Source organism: Brachyhypopomus gauderio, unplaced genomic scaffold, assembly GCF_052324685.1.
Source record: "Brachyhypopomus gauderio isolate BG-103 unplaced genomic scaffold, BGAUD_0.2 sc54, whole genome shotgun sequence".
Classification (NCBI taxonomy): Eukaryota; Metazoa; Chordata; class Actinopteri; order Gymnotiformes; family Hypopomidae; genus Brachyhypopomus; species Brachyhypopomus gauderio.
The window spans coordinates 551,768-575,737 of NW_027506878.1; the positions used below are offsets into that span (position 1 = coordinate 551,768).

The window sequence follows — 23,970 nt, forward strand, 5'->3', positions numbered from 1 at the left end:
TAATACATACAAATCATTACAATTTACATGCAGTATCGCCAAAAAATAAACTTTCATTTAAAACAAGTGCAAGTGCCTATAAATGTATTTTCCAGATCTTTCAGTATAACTTTAAACTCGCCAAGTGTAACCAAACTGGACAGCTTCTGATTCCGCTGAAGCATGTTCCAGATGGAGGGACCAGAGAAAGAGAATGCCTTTTTCCCAAGTTCAGAACGAATTGACGGAACACTGAATGTAATAAAATCTTGGGAGCGAAGGCTATGATGTTGCTGTTTACGTAAGAAATAACGTGACAAATATGATGGTACCAGACGCAGAATAGATTTGTAAATAAATGTGTACCAATGTAGAAGTCTACGATTTTTCGCAAATAGACTACGACAGACTAGACTTTATTGAAAGTTACCTAATATTTTACAGACATTCACGCACCTAGAGACTTAGTTCAACTCGATGTGTTCTGTTTGGTCTTGATCTGAATATTTTCTGCGATTATGCAGTGTGTTTGATTACGTGGCAAAGCGCGTTGTTTTTTGTGTAATGTTACAACCAATCGTTACAAAAAGCTGGTACTCTTTTTTTTAAAGAATTGAGACAGTCATTTATTTTATAATAGGAACTGTGTTCTGTTATCACCTATACCAGCTATCAAACACACGCAGACTAAATGAAATCAGACGATGGACGTTTACTGGTCAATGTTTATTTTAATAGCACTATTGCTGGGTGGGTGTCATTTTCAGTTGGCACAGGTCCGGTCCTTATTGGTGATTGGATTGATTGATACATATCGGGTTACCTATGGAGAGCAAAACAGATGGTTAGGTTCTAGGCCAGTGACATCACAAAGTCAGTTTCTGGTCTTGAGCGTCACCGGGTACGTCACAGATGAGTCAATGTTTCTGTCAATCCAGCAGAAAGGTATTGAAATAGTACAATAATAGTATTGAACTGTTCAAATTAGCATTCTCACATTTTTCTTTTTTATTCTGACTTGGATGGGTATGTTAAAGTTGGCTTGAATGACAGACAAACAGACAGGTACATAAAACCTTTTTAATCCCATGGGGACAATGCAGATATATTATGTCTAATAAACATTATCCACTTCATTCATTTATGTGAAAACCTCAGAGGTTGGAAAAAACCTCTAGGATTAAAGGTATTCAAATATTCTTTTGCATCTGATGGGTTCAGAGAAAACATGATGAATTCCTTCTTGGGCTTGTAGACAGCAGGTGAGAGGAACCGGAAACACCCGCCCCAGAGACTGATTACCTGTTTTAAGTGGCTCTGTCCAGCCACACAGTTTAAAGTTCGTCTATGTTCACAGGCCTGCGTGTGATAAAGAACCAATGCAGGTTATTTTTTTGGGTGTCCACGTGTGTGCTTTCTTCTGCTATGCTATGTTCACACAAAATTCAGACATCCAATTTCACAAATTCAAATCCAATAAAATCTATTTCCTACAAATACAATATATATATATATATATATATATATATATATATATATATATATATATATATTGTGTGTGTGTGTGTGTGTGTGTATTTACACTCACTTTGCTGTCCGTTTACTCCCACAGGTAAGCCTTTTACCTTTGAAAGTAAAAAAAAATGTATGTGTGTGTTGTTGGAAATGCTCGTAAAATATACATTACTGTACATTAGTACCTATACAATACTGGTGTTATAAAGTCATGTTGGGAATGCTTGCTGGCTGTGTTATTTTGAGAAATGTGACAGAGAAACATGGATTATAAAGATGCTATGTGATTTCATATGAAGAAAACATTGATTCGGCTAATGAGTCAACTAATAAATATTCAATAACTACTCAATTAATAACAAATATGTATGTTTCTAACTTTTACTACTGTCTGTAACTATCCAAAACTATCCTATTAATGCAACGTGTCATTGTTGCTGTAATCCCAAGGCACGTACTATGTGAACTGACATCTGAAAAAATAGCGTGCCATTAAAAAGATCTGAATCTAAACTAACGTTTAATTCAATGTTTGTTATACTCACTGAATATGATTGCAATGCCCAAACAAAACAGAACAGCGGCGAAGATCAGTCCTCCTCTTCTGATAACCTCATAATCTCAATAAAACACACAAGAAGTTTATGCGTATACAAATTGCCACAAGGTGGCAGCACAATCATTTCGACATTCAATTGTGTTGCTGTCTATTGCCGCCGCCAGCTTTACAGGACTTGGTTTGGAAGTCAAAGTAATGTCACTGGCTTTACCATACGTGAAGTCATCATCAGGGTACGCAGGGGTTTCTACGAAAACAAATGAAACAGACAAAAACCAGTTTTTCCTAAATATAATATTAACGATGAAAGGTGTATATTATTTCACAGAGATCTCCAGCCAATCTGGACCTTTCTGCAGAGTTTCAGCTAATTAAACACACGTTTTGAAGACTTGCATTAGATGCATCATAAGTGTTAATTAGAGAACTTTTCGGATTCAGCATATTCAACTTCATTAGGAAGATATCTGTCCAGTAATGATGCTTAAGGTCCCTTTCTTAACATTACATATCTGATCATGAAATAGCCTATCGTAATGATTTCAGAAACATTCCATTGATTACGACTAATATCCGAATGTAAAATTGGTCATCCAACTTAGCAACGTCTCAAATTCTGCGATCAATTTAAATGCCCTCTATTGGCATACCATGTAACTTTCAAAATACACCCAAATATCCATGGGACACCTGCACTTCACAAAAGCAGTCAAATCACACAACAGAAGGACAGGGCAGCAGAAGGCTCAGGGGTGAAGCCATTAGAAATCACTCATTAACTCAAATGTACTGTAGCGGAACTGATGCCTTGTTTGTCTGACAGGGGTCATTTGTGTTGGGACGAACTCGTGCTTTTTGTTTTAGAGTTCTCCAATGGTCCCTCTCCTTCTTATACTGGGTCACTGCGGGGGTGTGCCAACCCCCCTCTGGTGATTACCTGAGTCAGAGTTCTCCCTTCTGTCTACAAGTTAAATAGTGCTGCATGTGCTTCAGAACGAACGTCTTTAACAGCTGAGAATCATCAGCATTTAACCCATCAAGAGGTTCACAAACAAATCAAGACAAATAAGACGATTGTGAAAGATCTGTTCATGATGCCCTGATTATCCCTGGGTCAGCCATTTCTTAGTAACAGGATGTAACAACTGAGCCCATGAAGTATATTTGAAATGAACTAAAGAGAACCACTGAAATATACAATTCCAACATTTTTAAACTACACGCAAATGCTCGTTCGTAGGTGCCTGTTGAATATGCATTAAAGACACACAGTGCACTCTGACCTACCTTGGCTCATTGTTGTGGGGGTCTAACTCAGGTCCTGTTAGAGCTGGTCGTGCTGACTGGGTTTGATTGCACACTCAAAACAGGATGCCAGTCAGTACAGATATAAGGGTCGAGTGCCACTGAGACAGCCAGTGTCATGTGAGTGTACCCAAGAGGGAGGAGAGAGAGAGAGAGGGGGGGGGGGGGGGGAGAGAGAGGGAGGGAGGGAGGAGAGAGAGTTAGAGAGAGAGAGGGAGACTGAGTAGGGGTGTGTTCTGTTGTCTTTATTGACCCATGATGTGAAGAACATGGTGGCTAATCCATAGCAAGTATCCCATTGCTGTCATTAGTATGTTCAATAGTCACATACGTCATGATGCAGCAGGAGCACTGGGCTCGTTTCTAAAGCAGCTCTGGAGATCTGGAGACGTTATTCTAGGAGCGGATCGAAACTCTCGTCCAAAAGGTTCCGCTGAGCTGGAATGTCTTCGCAGTGTCTTCACACCAGCAGTGCAGCCATGCAAGCCTAAACACAGACACTGGAACAACATTTTAGCGTGACTTCCAACCAGTGTGAGCTGTGTGTTTTGTCTTTGGGTCGACGAGGTCATCCACTGAAGCAATAAAAGAGCAGTACATCAGAGAAATATACTTGTCACAAAAACATATTCCACAAGCTTTGACATCCATTGTTCTTTAATAAATGCCATCTTTGTACAGACAATAAGATCAACGTTTACATGACATTCAGCACATGACAGTGTTGTGCTTCTCAAAATGTTTTTTTCCCCATTCTTATCACAACATGAACCAGAGACTTTAAATGAAAGGAAAGGTACGTTCTATGTCAGTGAGTGGTTAAGGTTTAATCTGCCATATACAAAAGGACAAATGAGAGACGTAGCTGAACTAACAGAATGATGCATCCTGCCTTCACTCACAAGGTAAGCCTTCAGCTCGAAGAAAACTTATACAAAAGGTCTTTTTTCAAGTCTGACACATCAGATTTCTAAAGTCTAAAGAGCAAAAAACTGCACAGTGCCTTTTTTCAGTCCTAGCCAGTGATCACGTACCATGCAGCAACCATATAGTCAGATCAAAATGGGGATTCTAGCAAAAAAAAAAATCTGATTTGACCTTTATGGTCTTCCCTCGGGCAGGACATAAACACACGTTACGGCTCACAAGTGAAACTGCATCACAAAATCAAGAACAATGGACTGCACGTGTCACAATGGACTGCACGTGTCACAATAAGACTGAAACCTGCTCGTTTGTGATATTAGCTGCCCTGTGCATTCTAGAACCTGCCAGGGAGCACGCTGAGGTTCTAGAACTGTGGTCCAAGTGGGTCTGTTTATTTGTGGAAATAGAGAGACAGCCAAGAGACTACCAAAGCCCCCAGAGACAAGGTCAGCCTCAAACTCCAGACTGGTAGATCATAAATGAGCCAGTCAATAAGTTACATACTGTACTGTGGTGAGGGATTCTTAACACAGCTAACCATTGGGAGGAATCTCACCAAATGTCACTTCTCACTCCAGCCAGTGCTCGCTCTCTCTCTCTCTCTCCCTCTCTCTCTCTCTCTCTTTTCTCTTTATTGGCATGACTATTCCAGGTACAATTTCTCTCACTTTACTGCTCTTTCCCCCTCCTTCTCTCTCCCTCCATCTCTCACTCTCTTCCTCCGTACGTGCCTGTGTAGCACTGGAAGTGTGTCCCTGTGTCTAAACTCTCAGTTTCTCCTCACCTGCTGTTGACTCCTCTACTGTCTATCAAACCTGCCAGCTAGCACGAATAGTGGCTATCAGCCATTAAGACATTTTGAAGATGTTATGTGTAAAGAAGACATGTGTGTGTATGAAGTAGTGTTATTAAAAATGTAAACTATTTTTGTTGTTTATTTCAAGATAATCCTCAGTGTTTTACAGCAGTAAAAGAATATGAAAGTGCAGTGAAAAACTCAAGGAATAAACACCATGTACAATATATAAAAATACATTTTAAAAACGTCCCAAAATAAGATAGGTAATTATATTTTATTTTTATGGTGAATTCAAATCTGTATTTAGACTTTTCCCATCCCATATGGTTTTAAGTGACAGGGAAATTAATTATTCGTTGTTGTCTGCCTGACTCTGAGAAAGGTAATTTTTCATCTGGGTCACCTGTCACCTGTCAAGCTCAGGAAGAGTTTGGAGAGGTCATGCAGAAGGACGTTTGGATCGCTCCAAAGATGTTCAGGCAAACTGCTCAAAGCCTCAGGAGGGGAAAACTTGACCTCACCCAAGCTGTTCTGAGCGGGACAAAGAAGTGCTGCCCTCTACTGGTGATGTTGGTGAATGGCAGGAAGAACACTAACAAACTCTGTACTAACACTGAACACTAACAAACGCTAAGTACTTCGTAACCTCGTTCTTACGTACGAGGTTAAGAAGAAGTACTTAGCGCTAAGAACGTTTTGGGAAACTCACCCCTCCTCAACTGTGAACATGTCCCTATATCAAGAGGCAGCGCCTGAAAGTGACTTGCTTTGGTGAGTGTTTTAATTTGAAGATTACAGTGGTTGTTAATCACACATATAACATTGCTTCTGTGAATTAGAGTGTCAGTAACACGAATTTGTTACTGACATCTCAATATAACTGTCCCTCTCAAATACAGCAGCGGTCCCCAACCTTTTTGCGCCACGGACCGGTTACATGGTCTGAGGGTCATTTGATGGTACCGTGTATATACCCGGTACCAAATGACCCTTGGACCAGTACCGGTACGGTCCGCGGCCCGGTGGTTGGTGACCGTTGAAATACAGGATCACCTACATAATCACACAATCACACACACGCGCACACACTAAAATGTAACTTTACCAAAGCTTTATCTTTGAATGATTTACAGACACTAATTACAGCTCTACAGTCCACCTGGACAATTAGGTTAAGCTCCTTTGCGTCCCTCAAGGACATAAAGGCAATATCTAGACATCATTAAGTGGGCCTAAACCCGTGACCACTCTGGAGAACTCAACCTCCAGGCTGTACCGCCGCCACTCGGCCTGTGCAGATATCTCAGCGTCAGCACACACCTGTACTGCCCCATTACCCCGCTGATGTTTTGTGTAATGGCTGATGTTGAAACACTTGCATTTTGTATTGGAGCAGAACCATTTAAGGCTCCAGTGTGTTATTATAGCCGAAAGGGGAGTCACAGAACCAGAAGTTCTGAATGCTTGCAGGACAACACAGTAGCAGCCCACTGGCAATGTGTGAACACAAGAGAGCAGAGAAGTGTGCAGCGGCTGTGTACCTGGACATACGCGTGCCCAAACGGACAAGACCAAAACTGAAAGATGGACAACAATGCTGAGGGTAGTTGTTGTGGTGATCTGAGTGTTTTTTCACATACATAATATATATATATATATATATACACACACTGCTCAAAAAAATAAAGGGAACACTCAAATAACACATCCTAGATCTGAATGAATGAAATATTCTCATTGAATACTTTGTTCTGTACAAAGTTGAATGTGCTGACAACAAAATCACACAAAAATCATCAATGGAAATCAAATTTATTAACCAATGGAGGCCTGGATTTGGAGCCACACACAAAACAAAAGTGGAAAAACACACTACAGGCTCATCCAACTTTGATGTAATGTCCTTAAAACAAGTCAAAATGAGGCTCTGTATTGTGTGTGGCCTCCACGTGCCTGTATAACCTCCCTACAATGCCTGGGCATGCTCCTGATGAGGTGGCGGATGGTCTCCTGAGGGATCTCCTCCCAGACCTGGACTAAAGCATCCGCCAACTCCTGGACAGTCTGTGGTGCAACGTGACGTTGGTGGATGGAGCGAGACATGATGTCCCAGATGTGCTCAATCGGATTCAGATCTGGGGAACGGGCGGGCCAGTCCATAGCTTCAATGCCTTCATCTTGCAGGAACTGCTGACATACTCCAGCCACATGAGGTCTAGCATTGTCCTGCATTACGAGGAACCCAGGGCCAACATGGTCCAGCATATGGTCTCACAAGGGGTCTGAGGATCTCATACCCTCATACCATCCTCATGAAGTCGGTTTCTAACCGTTTGTGCAGACACATGCACATTTGTGGCCTGCTGGAGGTCATTTTGCAGGGCTCTAGCAGTGCTCCTCCTGTTCCTTCTTGCACAAAGGCGGAGGTAGCGGTCCTGCTGCTGGGTTGTTGCCCTCCTACGGCCTACTCCACATCTCCTGGTGTACTGGCCTGTCTCCTGGTAGCGCCTCCAGCCTCTGGACACTACGCTGACAGACACAGCAAACCTTCTTGCCACAGCTCACATTAATATGCCATCCTGGATGAGCTGAACTACCTGAGCCACTTGTGTGGGTTGTAGAGTCCGTCTCATGCTACCACGAGTGTGAAAGGACCACCAACATTCAAAAGTGACCAAAACATCAGCCAGAAAGCATAGGTACTGAGAAGTGGTCTGTGGTCCCCACCTGCAGAACCACTCCTTTATAGGGGGGGGGTCTTGCTAATTGCCTCTCATTTCTACCTGTTGTCTATTCCATTTGCACAACAGCAGGTGAAATTGATTCACAATCAGTGTTGCTTCCTAACTGAACAGGTTGGTTTCACAGAAGTGTGGTTGACTTGGAGTTAAATTGTGTTGTTTATGTGTTCCCTTTATTTTTTTGAGCAGTGTATATATATATATATATATATATATATATATATATATATATATATATATATATATATATATATATATAAATTCTGAATTCTGGAATGGCAAAATTATTAAATGTATTCCAGTTATATTATTCAGTGACAAAAGTACAAACGTTTTCTCTTTTATTCAGTAACAGACCTTAAAGTGCCTTAGTTAAATATTGCCAAACATTGTCCACTAGAGGGCGCTAAGTGAAACCAAACCACCTGTCAGCCAGTGGCTGCCTGATAGGACTGAGAGAACACTGTCTTACAGCCAGTCAACATGGATGTTCCCGGCCGTGATTGTTTTATGTATACAACACACATTCACATTTCAACCCGATAGACAAAGTCTCAAATCTTAATATTAATTACTCAGTGTATGGTAAAATCAAATGTATGTGCAAAGGAAAATTCAGTAGCTTAAAATGAGAGAATGAATAACTACCAATATGTGAACAAAATAAATCTATAATACAAATAAACTAGCAGTAATAAATACAACACATTCAAATGGGTTAATCCACATTAAACTAATACAGAAAACATGTGACTGAACTGCGCGCACACACACACATATACACACACACACACACACACACACACACACACACACACACACACAGATCTAAATCTTTCATGAAAACTGAACATTAGCCAACATTCCCAAAGCTGATAACTGGGCTCCGGATGCGGTGAAGGTGATTTGCTCTTGTGGTGTGTGATGCTGCCAGGACTCACATCACCACGGCAACATGTGCATTCAAACTGTACTGTTGTCATGGTCTCTGTTGCTGTTAAAGAGAGGAGGGAGATGTCAAGGAGGTTCTGAGCTTTTCAGATGAAGCATATGTAATTATGAGAATACAAGCAGTTCAGTTTTGTGTGTGTGTGCGTGCGTGTGTGTGTGTGTGTGTGTGTGTGTGTGTGTGCATGTGTGTGTGTGCGCGTGTGTATGTTTGTGTGCGTGTGAGTGAGTGTGTGTGTGTGTATGTGTGCGTGTGTGTGTGAGCCTGCGTGCGTGTGTGTGTTTGTGTATGTATGTTTGTGTGTGTGTGTATGTGTGTGTGTGTGAGTGTGTGTGTGTGTGTGTGTGTGTGTGTGTGTGTGTGTGTGTGTGAGAGAGTGCGTGTGAGTGTGCGTGTGAGTGTGCGTGTGAGTGTGTGTGTGTGAGTGTATGTGTGCATGTGTGTGTGTGTGTGTGTGTGTGTTGTGTGTGTGTGTGTTTGTGTGAGTGTGCGTGTGAGTGTGCGTGTGAGTGTGTGTGTGTGTGTGTGTGTGTGTGTGTGTGTGAGTGTATGTGTGCATGTGTGAGCGTGCGTGCGTGTGTGTGCTCACCGCCATCTTGCTGTATAACCACGCCAGGAGGCTGTGCACATTGCTGTAGACACCGGGACTGTCCTCACGCCCACAGCCGTCGCCCCAGCTGGTGATACCGGTGAGATACCAGCGGCCATCACTCTCCTGACACACCAGAGGACCACCGCTGTCCCCCTGCAGAGAGACAGACAGGAGGAGAGAGACAGACAGAGGGAGGAAGAGAGAGACAGGCAGAGGGAGGAAGAGAAAGACAGAGAGAGGGAGGAAGAGAGAGACAGAGAGAGGGAGGAAGAGAGAGACAGGCAGACAGGGAGGAAGAGAGAGACAGGCAGACAGAGGGAGGAAGAGAGAGACAGAGAGAGGGAGGAAGAGAGAGACAGAAGGAGGAAGAGAGAGACAGAAGGAGGAAGAGAGAGACAGGCTTAAACTGGAACTAAATGAAAGTGACTTGATGTTGCCGGTGAATCTTAAGAGCTTTTAACCACCAAAGGGCAGCAAATGGAACAGCTTGTTATCAGGATCATTTCAGCCATTAAATGTGATATTCATTGTTTGTTTTTCTCAGGAGATTTTCATGAAAGTGTGAGAGAGAATGTGTCTGTATGTTTGTGTGTGTGTGTGTGTGTGTGTGTGTGTGTGTGTGTGTGTGTGTGTACCTGGCAGGAGTCTCTGCCTCCAGTCAGATATCCAGCACACAGCATGTTGGGAGTGATGAGTCCACTGTAGACCTCAGCACTGTTACAAACACTCAAGTCAATTATATTAACTGCCACTTGCATCAGAATGGGGGAGGCGTGCGCTGTGGACACACACAATTACACACACATAATTACACACACACATACACACAGAAATACACATACACATACACACAGACACATACACACACACAGATGCATACACACAGATGCATACACACAGATGCATACACACACACACATATACACACATATGCACCCACACACACAATTACACACACACACACACACACACACACATACACACGAGTGTGAGTGCACATACTAACCTGCTCCCTCCTGTGTGGTACCAAAGCCTGTGGTCCAGCACTGTGTGCCTGCAGAGACCAGCGTGTCAAAGGCAGGGAGACACACCGGCTTGATGACATCTAGAGAGACCAGCAGGACACACTCTTCATTCCTCTAGACACGCCCTCAGAATGCTCAGCCATGCGAAAATGTCTCACTGATGTCCACATTTGTAACAGTGAAGAAAGTTCTGAGATGTAGCTTGTTTTGAGTTTGTGTGTGTGTGTGTGTGTGTGTGTGTGTGTGTGTGTGTGTGTGTGTGTGTGTGTGTGTGTGTGTGTGTGTGTGTGTGTGTGCATACGGGCGGACTAACTGGTCATGGTGACAGGGCGGGCGAGTTTGAGCAGGGCGATGTCGTAGTTGTTCGTTTTGGGGTCGTACTGTTCGTGTATGCTGATCTTCGTCACGTACAACGGCGGTGGAAGCGTGTACTGTGACACCGTGCCCAAGTACACCAGCCAGTTACTAGGCAACTGCGCAGAGGCGGAGTCTCTGCGGAAGCAAAACCAGCAATCTATAAATCGAACCTTAATTTTATTAATCTTAGTTTGAAACAAAGAAAAATATTCAGTTTGCACTTTCCACCATGACTACATGACTTGGAAGGCCAGCTATCTCCCTCCATCTATCCCTCCATCTCTCCCTCCCTCCCTCATTCTCTCCCTCCCTCCCTGCCTACTTGGGGAAGCAGTGTGCAGCGGTCACTACGAAGTCCTGGGCCACCAGAGAGCCTCCACACGTGTGTGAGCCCTGGAAGTGCAGGCTGGCCTGCCACGGCCACTGGCCCAACTCAGCCACAGTGCCCCCTATGATCTTGGAGGTGTACGCGTCTCCACAGCCTGCGCAGAGAATCACAAAAGCCAGACGTGATTATTTGTGCAAGCAAGTCTTATGCAGAGGTTATAAACAAAAATAAAAGAAGCACGATAGCATAAACTAGATAAGTAATAAAATATAATAAAAAATGAACAAGTCAACAATTTAAGAGCATGATACCAAAATTAATCATTTAAATAAACTGAAATACTTTATTTGCACAGACAGGAAATTTAATCAAAGGTACAGCAAAAGAAAAACACAGACAGAGCTGGTGTGTGTGTGTGTGTGTGTGTATGTGTGTGTGTGTGTGTGTGTGTGAGACACTCACTGGTACACTGAAGTGTGGTGGCCCCCTGCCCTGGACACGATGAGCTGAGAACACAGGGATTGTGTTTGTGAGTACAACAGTTCCAACACTCAGACTGAGTAGCGCCCCCACCAGGACAAGCAGGTGCATGCAAGAGACCAGCATCAGTAACACCAGCTTCAATAACACCAGCATCAGTACCACCAGCATCAGTAACACCATCATTAGTAACACCAGCATCAGTAACACCAGCATCAGTAACACCAGCATCAGTAACACCAGCTTCACATCACAAGCTTCAGTAACACCAGCTTCAGTAACACCAGCATCAGTAACACCAGCTTCACATCACAAGCTTCAGTAACACCAGCTTCAGTAACACCAGCATCAGTAACACCAGCTTCACATCGCCAGCTTCAGTAACAACCGCTTCAGTAACACCAGCTTCTATATCTTACCTGACCTTCACGTTGCCCTGGATGGTGCCTGCAGACTGATTGCTCACAGACAGAAATGATGATGAGGTCATTGTCATGCTGCCATACTTATAACTCCTGTACAATATCAGTGCATAAATACACACACACACACACACACACACACAGAGAGAGAGTTGGGCTCAGTAAGAATATAGGTATTTGGGTTCATCTATATTTTGTTCCTATGTTTAACAGATGTAGACATAACTTCTGGAAGGTGCGTGTGTGTGCGTGTGTGTGTGTCACACACCCTCTAAATCCGAGCTGTTGGCAGGTCTGGTCAGCCAGACTTTGACTCCACCCCGTGGAGCAGACAGGCAGGTAAACACTGGAGTTGGAGGTTAACACCAGCAGTTCGTTTCCTGCTCCGAAGCGCACTGCAGACAGAAGAGGAGGCTGCATCACATCACGGCTCCTCCAGCCAGACCGCGTGGGTCTGCAGTGTTGCATTATGGGAGGCTACAGCAGTGACTGCGGTGGGTTCTGTTGCTGGAGGCACTTTGATCGACTCACCACAGTCTGTCTCGTCAGAGCCTTGTGTGCAGTCGGCGTGTCCGTCACAGTTGACAGTCATGGGTGGACATGTGTCCCCGACCTTGTTAGTCCCGTGAGACAACAGCAACGGTCCATACCGCACTAAAGAGGGGCGGGACAGGCGGGGCAGGGGGCGGGTCAAAGCACATTCAAACTCGGGGTAATGAATCTACATGTTGCTGCTTGTCTTCTTACCTCCCAGCCAGACGACGATCCCGATGAGGACCAGAACGAGGAGGGTCCCTACCGAGCATCCATAGCAACGTGCTCTCTTTCGACGTGTCACCACTAGCCTAGTCAGGGGCGGGGCTGCGGATGGGGGCGGGGCTGTGTTTGGGGGAGGGACTGTGTGTTGAGAACTGAATAAACCGGGCGGGGGCACAAGCCCAGTGTGTCATTTAAACAAATGTCTGTTCATATACAGTAGGTCATGTATACATGCTTCACTACCAGGGCTGCGTGAGAGATCTCTCTGAACACCTACTCAACACCTGATACTGATCACCTACTCAACACCTGATACTGAACACCTACTCAACACCTGATACTGAACACCTACTCAACACCTGATACTGAACACCTACTCAACACCTGATACTGATCACCTACTCAACACCTGATACTGAACACCTACTCAACAGCTGATACTGATCACCTACTCAACACCTGATACTGAACACCTACTCAACACCTGATACTGATCACCTACTCAACACCTGATACTGAACACCTACTCAACACCTGATACTGAACACCTACTCAACACCTGATACTGAACACCCGCTACTCAACACCTACTCAACACCTGATACTGAACACCTACCAACCAAACACCTGATACTGAACACCTACTCAACACCTGATACTGAACACCCGCTACTCAACACCTACTTAACACCTCAGGTACCTCAGAATTGGACTCACTTATTGTTGTCCCCGCATTCAAATTTTCACTGGCCTGCAGCCTCTGTTGACCACAGCATTTTATATTTCACCAGAAGATGGCAGTAGACTCAAAAAAAGATTTTATATTTCACCAGAAGATGGCAGTGTATACTGTAATCTACTACCCCCCCACACACACGTTCACCTCACCAAATCTGGCCCTCACTGCAAAAATTTTGGACACCCCTGGTCTACACTGTACATAGGAATGTTAAATATTCATTAATTCACTATGGTTACCAAATCAGATTTAAACTTCAGTAGTGAATGAATGAAAGATCTTAAAATAAACAGTCAAATGTCTACTTGTGCTGACAAATGTGTGAAAAGATAATACAGTATACTGCATGTGTGTGTTTGTGTGTGTGTGCACGTATAAAAAATCAATCCATGTGGCAACGTAGTTTAATTAGTCTCTCAAGTCTGTTAAACAAGGCACCACCTTGAACTCCACTACAACCACTTAGCAACTACTTAGCAACCACCTGGGAATGTTTAGGCCAGAGTCTGTGCTGTCTTCAGCACGTTTCTAGCTGAACCCTTTAAAGCATGCAGCTCCCTGTAAGGCTGAGAGATGCAGTAGAGCTCCACAGACTCTCCAGCTGCTTACGCAACGCATCCTCAACCTCAAACACAACCTCATCAGCAAACTCAAACTCATCCACAAACTCAAACTCATCCGCAAACTCAAACTCATCCTCAACATCATTCTCATCCTCAACCTCATCCTCAACCTCAACCTCATCCTCAAACTCAACCTCATCCACAAACTCAAGTTCAACCTCAAACACAACCTCATCAGCAAACTCAACCTCATCAGCAAACTCAAACTCATCCTCAAACTCAAACTCATCCTCAAACTCAAACTCATCCTCAACATCATTCTCATCCTCAACCTCATCCTCAAACTCAACCTCATCCACAAACTCAAGTTCAACCTCAAACTCAATCTCAACCTCATCCTCAAACTCAAACACAACCTCATCATCAAACTCAAACTCATCCTCAAACTCAAACTCATCCTCAAACTCAAACTCATCCTCAAACTCATGCTCATCCTCAAACTCAAGTTCAACCTCATCGGCAAACTCAACCTCATCCTCAAACTCAACCTCATCCTCAAACCCAACCTCATGCTCATCCTCAAACTCAAGTTCAACCTCATCCTCAAACTCAACCTCATCCTCAAACTCAAACTCATCCTCAAACTCAACCTCATCCTCAAACTCAAACTCATCCTCAAACTCAAACTCATCCTCAAACTCATCCTCAAACTCAACCTCATCCTCAAACTCAACCTCATGCTCATCCTCAAACTTAAGTTCAACCTCATTCTCATCCTTAACCTCATCCTCAACCTCATCTTCATACTGACCCTCACCCTCCACTCAGCAGGCTCTATCAACTCTGCACCTCTGTGATCACACAGGACTCACTGCCAGCACTGAATTCAGTGTCAGAAACTCGACGTGCTCAGTGAAGATGAACTTCATGATAGGGCAGGTTCCATCTTGCCCTTTTATTGCAGGTAACACCCCAAAGGAAGAGTGACAGAGGCCATTATACTCATCAATTGTATGATTACGAGCATATATTAGTTCAAATGTGTGTGTGTGTGCCAAGGCATGTGCATGCAGGTGTGTGTGTGTGTGTGTGTGTGTGTGTGTGTGTGCAGGTATGTGTGTGTGTGTGTGTGTGTGTGTGTGTGTGTGTGTGTGTGTGTGTGTGTGTGTGTGTGTGTGTGTGTGTGTGTGTGTGTGTGTGCAGGTATGTGTGTGTCTGAATGTGTGTGTGTGCATGCAGGTGGGTGTGTGTCTGAGTGTGTGTGTGTGGTGGGTGTGTGTGTGCGCAGGTGTGTGTGTGTGTGTGTGTGCGTGCAGGTGGGTGTGTGTCTGAGTGTGTGTGTGTGTGTGTGCGTGCAGGTGGGTGTGTGTCTGAGGGTGTGTGTGTGCGCAGGTGTGTGTGTGTGTGTGTGTGTGTGCGTGCAGGTGGGTGTGTGTCTGAGTGTGTGTGTGTGCGCAGGTGTGTGTGTGTGCGCAGGTGTGTGTGTGTGTGTGTGTGTGTGTGTGAGTGTGTGTGTGCGTGCAGGTGGGTGTGTGTCTGAGTTCATGTGTGCTCAGGTGCGTGTTTGTTTGCCCAGACTGGGTGTGTTGGGGCACACGTGCACACACGGTACCTGTCTGGCTGCCATGTGGAGATGTTCCTGCTGCAGATGGAGGTATGTTGGGTGGAGGCATCTGGGGGAAACACTGGCTGATGTAGAACGGCTCAAATGGAGGGCTGCTGGGAAGTGGGTGAGGTCCGACATATGGAGGTGGAGGTTCGGTCGGCTTCACCACCAAAAAATATGGAGGGGGGTTTTCATCACCCTTAACAAAAGACAGGAATACAGTTTATAACATGAATACAGGATATCACAAGAATACAGTTTATCAAATGCCAAGCGAGTTTATTACACCTGGTCAAGTAATGCTGTCAAGATAATCTAACTGTATGGGTTTAATTTGGGTGAACAGATGACTTTATTTCTCACTATATGGGAATTGCTTGGGTTAAAATTTGACTTTATTTCTGACCTTCACAAGACAAATGAACAGCAGGGTGGATACAACAAGAGATATTGCACTAAAATCTAAACGAGACAGGCCGAAACCAAGATCAGGCTGTAAATAAAGCAACCAGCAATCAGAGTACCAGACATGAACCAAACGAACTGCAGAAAGATGAAAAATGAGATCAGAGAGGAACAAACATACAGCCAAAAAACTCAGCCCTACACAGGGCTTAAATAAGGAGCTGGGGAGCTCTGTGATCAGTAAGACAGTGATGATGAATTAAGGGTTGTGGGAGGAGCTGGGACAGGAAGTGTGTCACAGACCAATGAGCAGAGAAGGAACAGAGACAGTGTGGAGTGACATCACTCTGCACTCTGAGGCTGGAGTGTCACGGGGGACACACACTGGGGGACACACGGGGGGACCCGTTCACAGCTTATACTTTGGAATCACAAGAGCTCTGTAGTTTTCTGCATTCTGACAGAAATACGGAATCTTCCCAAGATTTGAAAATAATTATGATCTAGTTAACCAAGACGTTTTCAGATAATACAAATATTAAGGACATGCTTTAAGGTAATCAAAAAAGCAGTCTCAGTCTCAATAAATCAACTGAATATGTTAGGGTGTAGGGCAGCGTTGGGGAGGGCAGTGTTGGGGAGGGCAGCGTTGGGGAGGGCAGTGTTGGGGAGGGCAGTGTTGGGGAGGGCAGCGTTGGGGAGGGCAGTGTTGGGGAGCATTGGGGAGGGCAGCGTTGGGGAGGGCAGTGTTGGGGAGGGCAGTGTTGGGGAGGGCAGCGTTGGGGAGGGCAGTGTTGGGGAGCATTGGGGAGGGCAGCGTTGGGGAGGGCAGCATTGGGGAGGGCAGCGTTGGGGAGGACAGCGTTGGGGAGGGCAGCATTGGGGAGGACAGCTTCGGGAAGGGCAGCGTTGGGGAGGGCAGCGTTGGGGAGGGCAGCATTGGGGAGGGCAGTGTTGGGGAGGGCAGCGTTGGGGAGGGCAGCGTTGGGGAGGGCAGCATTGGGGAGGGCAGCGTCGGGAAGGGCAGCGTTGGGGAGGGCAGCGTTGGGGAGGGCAGTGTTGGGGAGGGCAGTGTTGGGGAGGGCAGTGTTGGGGAGGGCAGCGTTGGGGAGGGCAGTGTTGGGGAGGGCAGCGTTGGGGAGGGCAGCGTTGGGGAGGGCAGCGTCGGGAAGGGCAGCGTTGGGGAGGGCAGCGTCGGGAAGGGCAGCGTTGGGGAGGGCAGTGTTGGGGAGGGCAGCGTTGGGGTGGGGTTTGGTGTTGCTGCCTCCCCTGAGGTCTGTGAAAACATGTGGGAAACACAAACTACACTTTCTAGAAGGGGGGGGGGGGTGAGTTATGATAGAAAAGTCTCATCCATTTCATTGTAAAGCAGTGCAGATCAGTCTTGCTGGACATACTGCAGAATGTCTTCAGGACTAAATTAAAAGTCTAAATGACTGGTAGAACAATTGGGACTCCCATAAAGGTTAGATTAGATTAGATTAGATTAGATTAGATTAGATTAGATTAGATTAGATTAGGTTGAGTTAGGTTAGATTAGGTTAGGTTAGATTAGATTAGATTATGTTCAGTTAGGTTAGATTAGGTTAGGTTAGATTTAGAGGTGAAACGATTCTTCGAGTAACTCGTTTAATTTATGTCACCATCTATTTTAAATGTTTAAAATCCCGCTTTGTACTACTACGCAGCTCCGGTATCATTGTTTTACACTGACTGTTATAACTGACGCACAGGTTTAAGGCAGCGTGATTTGTTTTGATGGAAATTGCGGAAAACGAAGATAGCGGTGTTGGTAAAAGTGCAAAAATGTCAAAAGTGTGGGACCATTTTTCGCTGCGCAAGGTGGACAACGTAATGCAGTGTATTTACTGTAAAACGGATCTGGCCTACCCAGGGCATAATTTTGAGCCGTATCCTGGCGGAACAAATAGTTATTGAACAAATAATTCTATAAAAGACATTTTTTAAACACAAGATCCACATTCAGGCTTCCTAAATCACACAAGAGCTCTCCCTTTTAGCGATGCCTTTCTGCGTCTCCATAAAGCTAAAAGCTAGTTATACTTTCGCGAGTGACCGTAGCGTGCAACTCCGCGAACGTCGGAAGCGTTCATACTTGACGTGTCCGAATTCTGTGCAGTGTTGTCCGTAACGATATGTGGTAGTATAAAGAAACACCCCTCAAAAAAAGGAATGAACATTTACCTGATGAATTTTAATGTTGCATTGTGTTTCAGGTTTGAAAAGTGCTGGAATTTAGGCTTAAAATGCACTTCTGCACTTAAAACACTTATAAAACACACGTAAATCATTTTAAAGTAATTTATATAAACGGATTGGCTTGTTATTTTGACATTTGTGCGCCTAAGCGTTGCGTTTTGTGTGCGATCCGGTGACATTGTTGGCCTCAGTGACCCCTTGTCTCATGCCGCTGTTTGCGTTCCGGCATCGTTTGATTTACAAATTAAGCACTGGGCCTACCATAACAGTACTTCCTCAATGCTTCAGCACCTAACCTGAAAGCATCCGCACGTGAACTGCGCTTCTCCAAGCGGAATAACAGCCAATTGCTTGCTCATTTTAAGAGAACTTTCATGTTGCATTACACACTATCAATATTATTGTGTTAAAAACACAAAAGTGTGATTTTATCCGATTACTCGATTCATCGATGAAAAAATCGACAGAATACTCGATTTTAAAAATATTCTATAGTTGCATCCCTAGTTAGATTAGATTAGATTAGGTTGAGTTAGGTTAGATTAGGTTAGATTAGATTAGATTATGTTCAGTTAGGTTAGATTAGGTTAGGTTAGACTAGATTATGTTCAGTTAGGTTAGGTTAGGTTAGGTTAGATTAGATTATGTTCAGTTAGGTTAGATTAGGTTAGGTTAGATTAGATTATGTTCAGTTAGGTTAGATTAGGTTAGGTTAGATTAGATTATGTTCAGTTAGGTTAGATTAGGTTAGGTTAGGTTAGATTAGATTATGTTCAGTTAGGTTAGATTAGGTTAGGTTAGATTAGATTAGATTATGTTCAGTTAGGTTAGATTAGGTTAGGTTAGATTAGACTAGGATATTACCTCAGAGCTCTGTGTTCATTGTGCAACTGTTGTTTTCCTGCTACCTGGTTTGGTGAAGTATTATGGGAGAATTTTGACCCAGTAATATTGGACTGTAATAATAATTTGTAAAGGTGAACGGTACTTGGCAACCATGTAGCTGTTGTTTATGAAAAGAAGAAAATCAGTAAAACATAAGCATTCAGGAGCTTACTTATCAACTCAAACACTTATTTAACAAACACCAGATCTCTGTGTATCCAAATCCAATATCAAATCCAAGAACAAAGCAAGACAAAGCACTACATGACTGAAAGATCAAACACAAAAGCAGTCGCAGTGTAAACCCAGTACAACGTAACGGGCAACACCCTGAACCTGAATGACTGCCACGTGACCACAATGGGTTTCATTACCTCACACACGTGAACCGCTGACACATGTTTAGATACGGCAGAATTTTGACCACTTCATTGAAGTCGTTTGGATGACAACAACAACATGATTTTTTACTACCAGAAATGAATATATATAATATATAAAACATATATAAACTTTGAATTGCCAGTGTGTATGAAGGGAATTATATAATCCATCCTAATCCATAATTTATTTTCCAATTCTTCTTTCTGTGGGTTTGTAATCAAACACTAGTAACTCTAGAAGCCAATGATACTGCTATTGATGTCCAGAACATTGTGTATTAATGTGAATATTCAGACTATTATGGACACTCTGACTAGTCTTGTTGGAAAATTGCTGATGAACGAAAAGGTGTTTTTTATTTGTTTGTTTGCTTGAGAAAGTGAGAGAAAGTGTGTGTGTGAGAGAGAGAGAGAGAGAGCGAGAGAGAGCGAGAGAGAGTGTGTGTGTGTACTTCTGTGGGTCATGTGTTGATGTGAAAATATACAAACCTGTATCACAGCTGACATGCTGAATCATACTGTGTCTGTGTATAAGGTAACAATGTACAAAGGTGTCTTCAATGCCATTTTTGCTGACACACACACACACACACACACACACACACACACACACACACACACACACACACACACACACACACACACACACACACACACACACACACACCAGCATCAACGATGACTCACTGAGATACAACATTCACAGCTCACAACACATCTATAGGATCTGACAAATTTTAGCACAAGCCTGATATATCCTCACAGTGCAGGTATGTGCCACCATATCTGCTCAAGATCAGAAGCACAACACAGATACACAGGGAGCCCGAGGGCCATGAAAGTCCACAAAGTCAAACACACTTCCAGTTGTCTGATACATTCCAGGACCAGGACACGGTTGACCCTCCAAATGACAGGAAACCTGTGATTTTAAGTGTTTAAAAGCCACATATTTGATCATATTGTTAAAAACAATGCAATACCAACTCACATTCTCAGCAGAGCTTCCCTGGCTGTTCCTGATATTAGGAGCAGTGGCAACAGTTCAGGGGAAATGCTTTGATTACGTGGTCGGTGGGTCAATGGCCTGTGGTCTATTCACTTCTTGATAAAAAGCTTAAAAGTTATGTTGCCATATTGTCAATTGTGATTTTCACCCCAATCAAAATGAGTCCTCTGCAAATATAAATGCAAACTGAGCCGTGTGCTCGTATCCCACAGCAACATCTGAGAAGCACTGGTTTCGAACAGGAAATGACTAAACGTGCATGTGCTGTAGTCCTCCAGACTAGTACAGCCAATCAGACTGACTGTCAGGAAACCAAACATCGATTCCCACCAATCGGCTTCTCCGACTCCACTGGTCAGGCAATAACTCAGCATCCAAAACTTTACTGAGTTGAACAAAACTCACAAAATATTTGGATGTCCACTGATACATATTACATGGTCATAATCTCTCCAACATAATCTCTAACATTATAATCTGCTCTATTTTTCAATAAAATAACTACTCAAACATCAATCAAACAATCTGGTTCAAGAAAAAATAAAACATTTATCAGATTGTTTAATTATCGTGTCCAGAAACATAATCTAACAGCTAGTCTGCTTGTCTATGACCATTATGTACTGGGTACAGTACAAACACACCCCATCATCGAAACTGTGTTCTTTGTCTTACATGTTTCCTTGTCAACAAACAATGATGAATTCAATCAGACCTTTAAAATCAGACCTGGACATGTTGATAGCTTGAACACAACACTTTGGGAACTTACATCTAATGTAGTATATGTGTATGTTCAATTAGTATTTAATTCTTGTATTAATCTTAGAATTTCCAAACACCTGTCCACCACATGAACCAGTCACAACAGCCCCAGGCTGAGGTCCCTAATCCCATCACATCCCCTACACACAGCCCACCTATCTCCAGGTGTACAAAAGAACTTTTATATAAGGAACAGGATGTACCTGTAACTGTGTGTGGGTGTCCTCCATAACAGAGTCTGGAAGGCACAGAATCCAGAAGTCAGTAAACAGGAGACAGACTCTCTTTCTCTCTCTCTTTTCCACTTGCAATGTCACCAACTGCTGTAATGCTTCCTTAATTCTCCCAGTCACTGATCCTGGTCTCTGCCTGGCTTGGGCTTGTTGGACTGGTTCAACGGGGAGGCGCGTAGTGACAAAGTTTGCATTAACATGCAAAAATTAAGAGATCATGTGGACGTGCCTGCATGCCTTCATTGAAAGATGATATTTTTGGTAAATAGCCTTCATTTGAAACATACATGTGCGCATGAGCACACCACAAACACACACACACACACCCACCGGTACTTTTGTTGATCACACATTTTTCAGCTTTTTGCGAGGTTAGACCAGTTTTGTGACCTTATAACAGTTAAATATGGCCATAACACAAACATAAATGTGATTACTGCTTCTTTTATGCATTTAAAACAGAGGAAGTGAAAAACCAATCAAAAATGTGCATTACACTACGCAGATATATAGACAGTATATTAAATGTCCCCTCTGTAAATAGTAGTTCCTTATCCTACAAGTCCCAGCACGTGAGGGTTTCTCCACATCACAGGTGGCAGGGGGGTTTTTTTCCTTCAAACTCGGGTCCTCTCCCACAGTTCTGGGACCTTGAGGGTCCTGCACAGTATCTCACCTGTTCCCAGGACTGCGCTCTTCTGGACGGAGATCTTGAATGTTGTCTGAACACTATGTTTCTGTTTACCGCGTCAAACACACACACACACACACACATACACACACACACACACACACACACACACACACACACACACACACCAGCATCATTGCTGACTCACACTGGAACATAACATTCCACACCTTACAACCCTCACACACCTCATTGCACAAGTACGTACCGTTTCTGCTTGTTAATTGGGAGCTGAAATACATTCCCATGATGAGTCCCGTGGAGGACGGGTCCGGCACTAATAAGTACCGCCACATGGACCATCATGTCCTGAAACTCTTTAATAAAAAAAGAAATCATACAACATCCAGCCAGATGCTTCCAGACACATACATGGAGCAGTGAGAGAGTCTCCCCTTCACATTAGTCACTTTCCTTTGGTCTCGGTATCTCTGAAGGAGAAGACAACTCATCTGTTGCATGTGCTTACATGAGGTGGGCACCCACCCTCGGGCACCCACCCACAGACGAGCTGGGTGGAGTCAGTAGTCAGGAGGAGACGGGCTGAGAGGCCAGATAAGCCGTGGTGTAAGGGCCACTGTTGAACGTTGTTCCACCTAACGTAAGCGGGCCTTACCCACTCATGCTGTTCCATTTCGCCTAATGAAGGCGGGGCTTACCCAATTATATTGCTCCTTGTTTCACCTGAAAGAGGGTGGGGCTTAGCTACTCATACAGTTCCTTGTTTCCCCTGTGAAGGCGGGGCTTACAGACTCATACTGTTCCTTGTTTCCCCTGTGAAGGCGGGGCTTACAGACTCATACTGTTCCTTGTTTCCCCTGTGAAGGCGGGGCTTAGCTACTCATACTGTTCCTCGTTTCCCCCCTGTGAAGGCGGGGCTTACAGACTCATACTGTCCCTTGTTTCCCCTGTGAAGGCGGGGCTTACAGACTCATACTGTTCCTTGTTTCCCCTGTGAAGGAGGGGCTTAGCTACTCATACTGTTCCTTGTTTCCCCTGTGAAGGCGGGGCTTACAGACTCATACTGTCCCTTGTTTCCCCTGTGAAGGCGGGGCTTACAGAGTCGTACTGTCCCTTGATCCTCCTAAACAGAGCATGGTTCATCTACTCCTGCTGTTCCTCGTTTCTCCAGGAAATGGTGTTTCCAGCTCTGAAGAAGCATGAAATCCTGGGGGCTATTCCACGAAGCGAGCTCATGAAAGCGGCGTTTATTAGAGTGAGCCTCGCTTGAGTTAGCCAGTTAACTTCCGTCTAGTTCCGTTCCACTAACGAAATCCAGACGCAACCTGTTCCCGCTAATTCAAGGCAGGCTTTTGTAATCGGCGATCATGCGCGTGCACACAGTATTTACACAGCCTCACTAATCGATATTCGAAAAGGGAAGAAAATGTCGAAATAGCTGAAAGAACAAGCAGCTTTTTTTTTCTTCTGCTGAACAGGAGCTACTCATACATCTTTATGAGGAATATAAAGACATTATTACGAAGAAAGGCAACACGTCCTGTATTAATAAAGTCAGAGAAGCTGCCTGGCAGAAAATTGCAGACAGATTAAATGCATGAGCATATAATTTAATCCATTCATTGGCATTTTAAATGTGTTATAGTAAATTAATAATGTTAATAATTTCCTGATTTAGAAGTAACATGAGCGGGGTTAAGAGAACGTGGCAGCAGGTCAAGGTGAAATATAAAAATATACTCCAGAATGGTAAGTACAGTTGATTAGTCCAAT

General features: G+C 44.0%; 2 protein-coding genes and 1 long non-coding RNA gene across 3 annotated transcripts; all 3 read right to left on the reverse strand.

Annotated features, from left to right (window-relative positions):
• Nucleotides 1–686: 686 nt before the first annotated feature.
• On the reverse strand, nucleotides 687–1,313 carry LOC143488759 (uncharacterized). Its single transcript, XR_013124522.1, has 2 exons — nucleotides 1,282–1,313; nucleotides 687–802 (listed from the first exon to the last, which is right to left on the reverse strand). It is a non-coding gene; the product is annotated as an uncharacterized LOC143488759 (long non-coding RNA).
• A 6,799-nt stretch (nucleotides 1,314–8,112) lies between these two features.
• Nucleotides 8,113–21,665, reverse strand: LOC143488792 (transmembrane protease serine 3-like). Its single transcript, XM_076987697.1, has 13 exons — nucleotides 21,516–21,665; nucleotides 15,652–15,844; nucleotides 12,726–12,857; nucleotides 12,510–12,632; nucleotides 12,247–12,373; nucleotides 11,976–12,071; nucleotides 11,539–11,582; nucleotides 11,071–11,230; nucleotides 10,705–10,883; nucleotides 10,373–10,471; nucleotides 10,002–10,144; nucleotides 9,364–9,519; nucleotides 8,113–8,819 (listed from the first exon to the last, which is right to left on the reverse strand). Exons 1-13 carry the CDS (start codon nucleotides 21,540–21,542, stop codon nucleotides 8,805–8,807), a joined length of 1,494 nt encoding a protein of 497 aa, XP_076843812.1. The 5' UTR covers nucleotides 21,543–21,665; the 3' UTR covers nucleotides 8,113–8,804.
• Nucleotides 12,865–14,968, reverse strand: LOC143488784 (uncharacterized). The gene is made up of 3 exons (XM_076987685.1): nucleotides 14,912–14,968; nucleotides 13,365–14,857; nucleotides 12,865–13,296 (listed from the first exon to the last, which is right to left on the reverse strand). Exons 1-2 carry the CDS (start codon nucleotides 14,966–14,968, stop codon nucleotides 14,018–14,020), a joined length of 897 nt encoding a protein of 298 aa, XP_076843800.1. The 3' UTR covers nucleotides 12,865–13,296; nucleotides 13,365–14,017.
• Nucleotides 21,666–23,970: the final 2,305 nt, after the last annotated feature.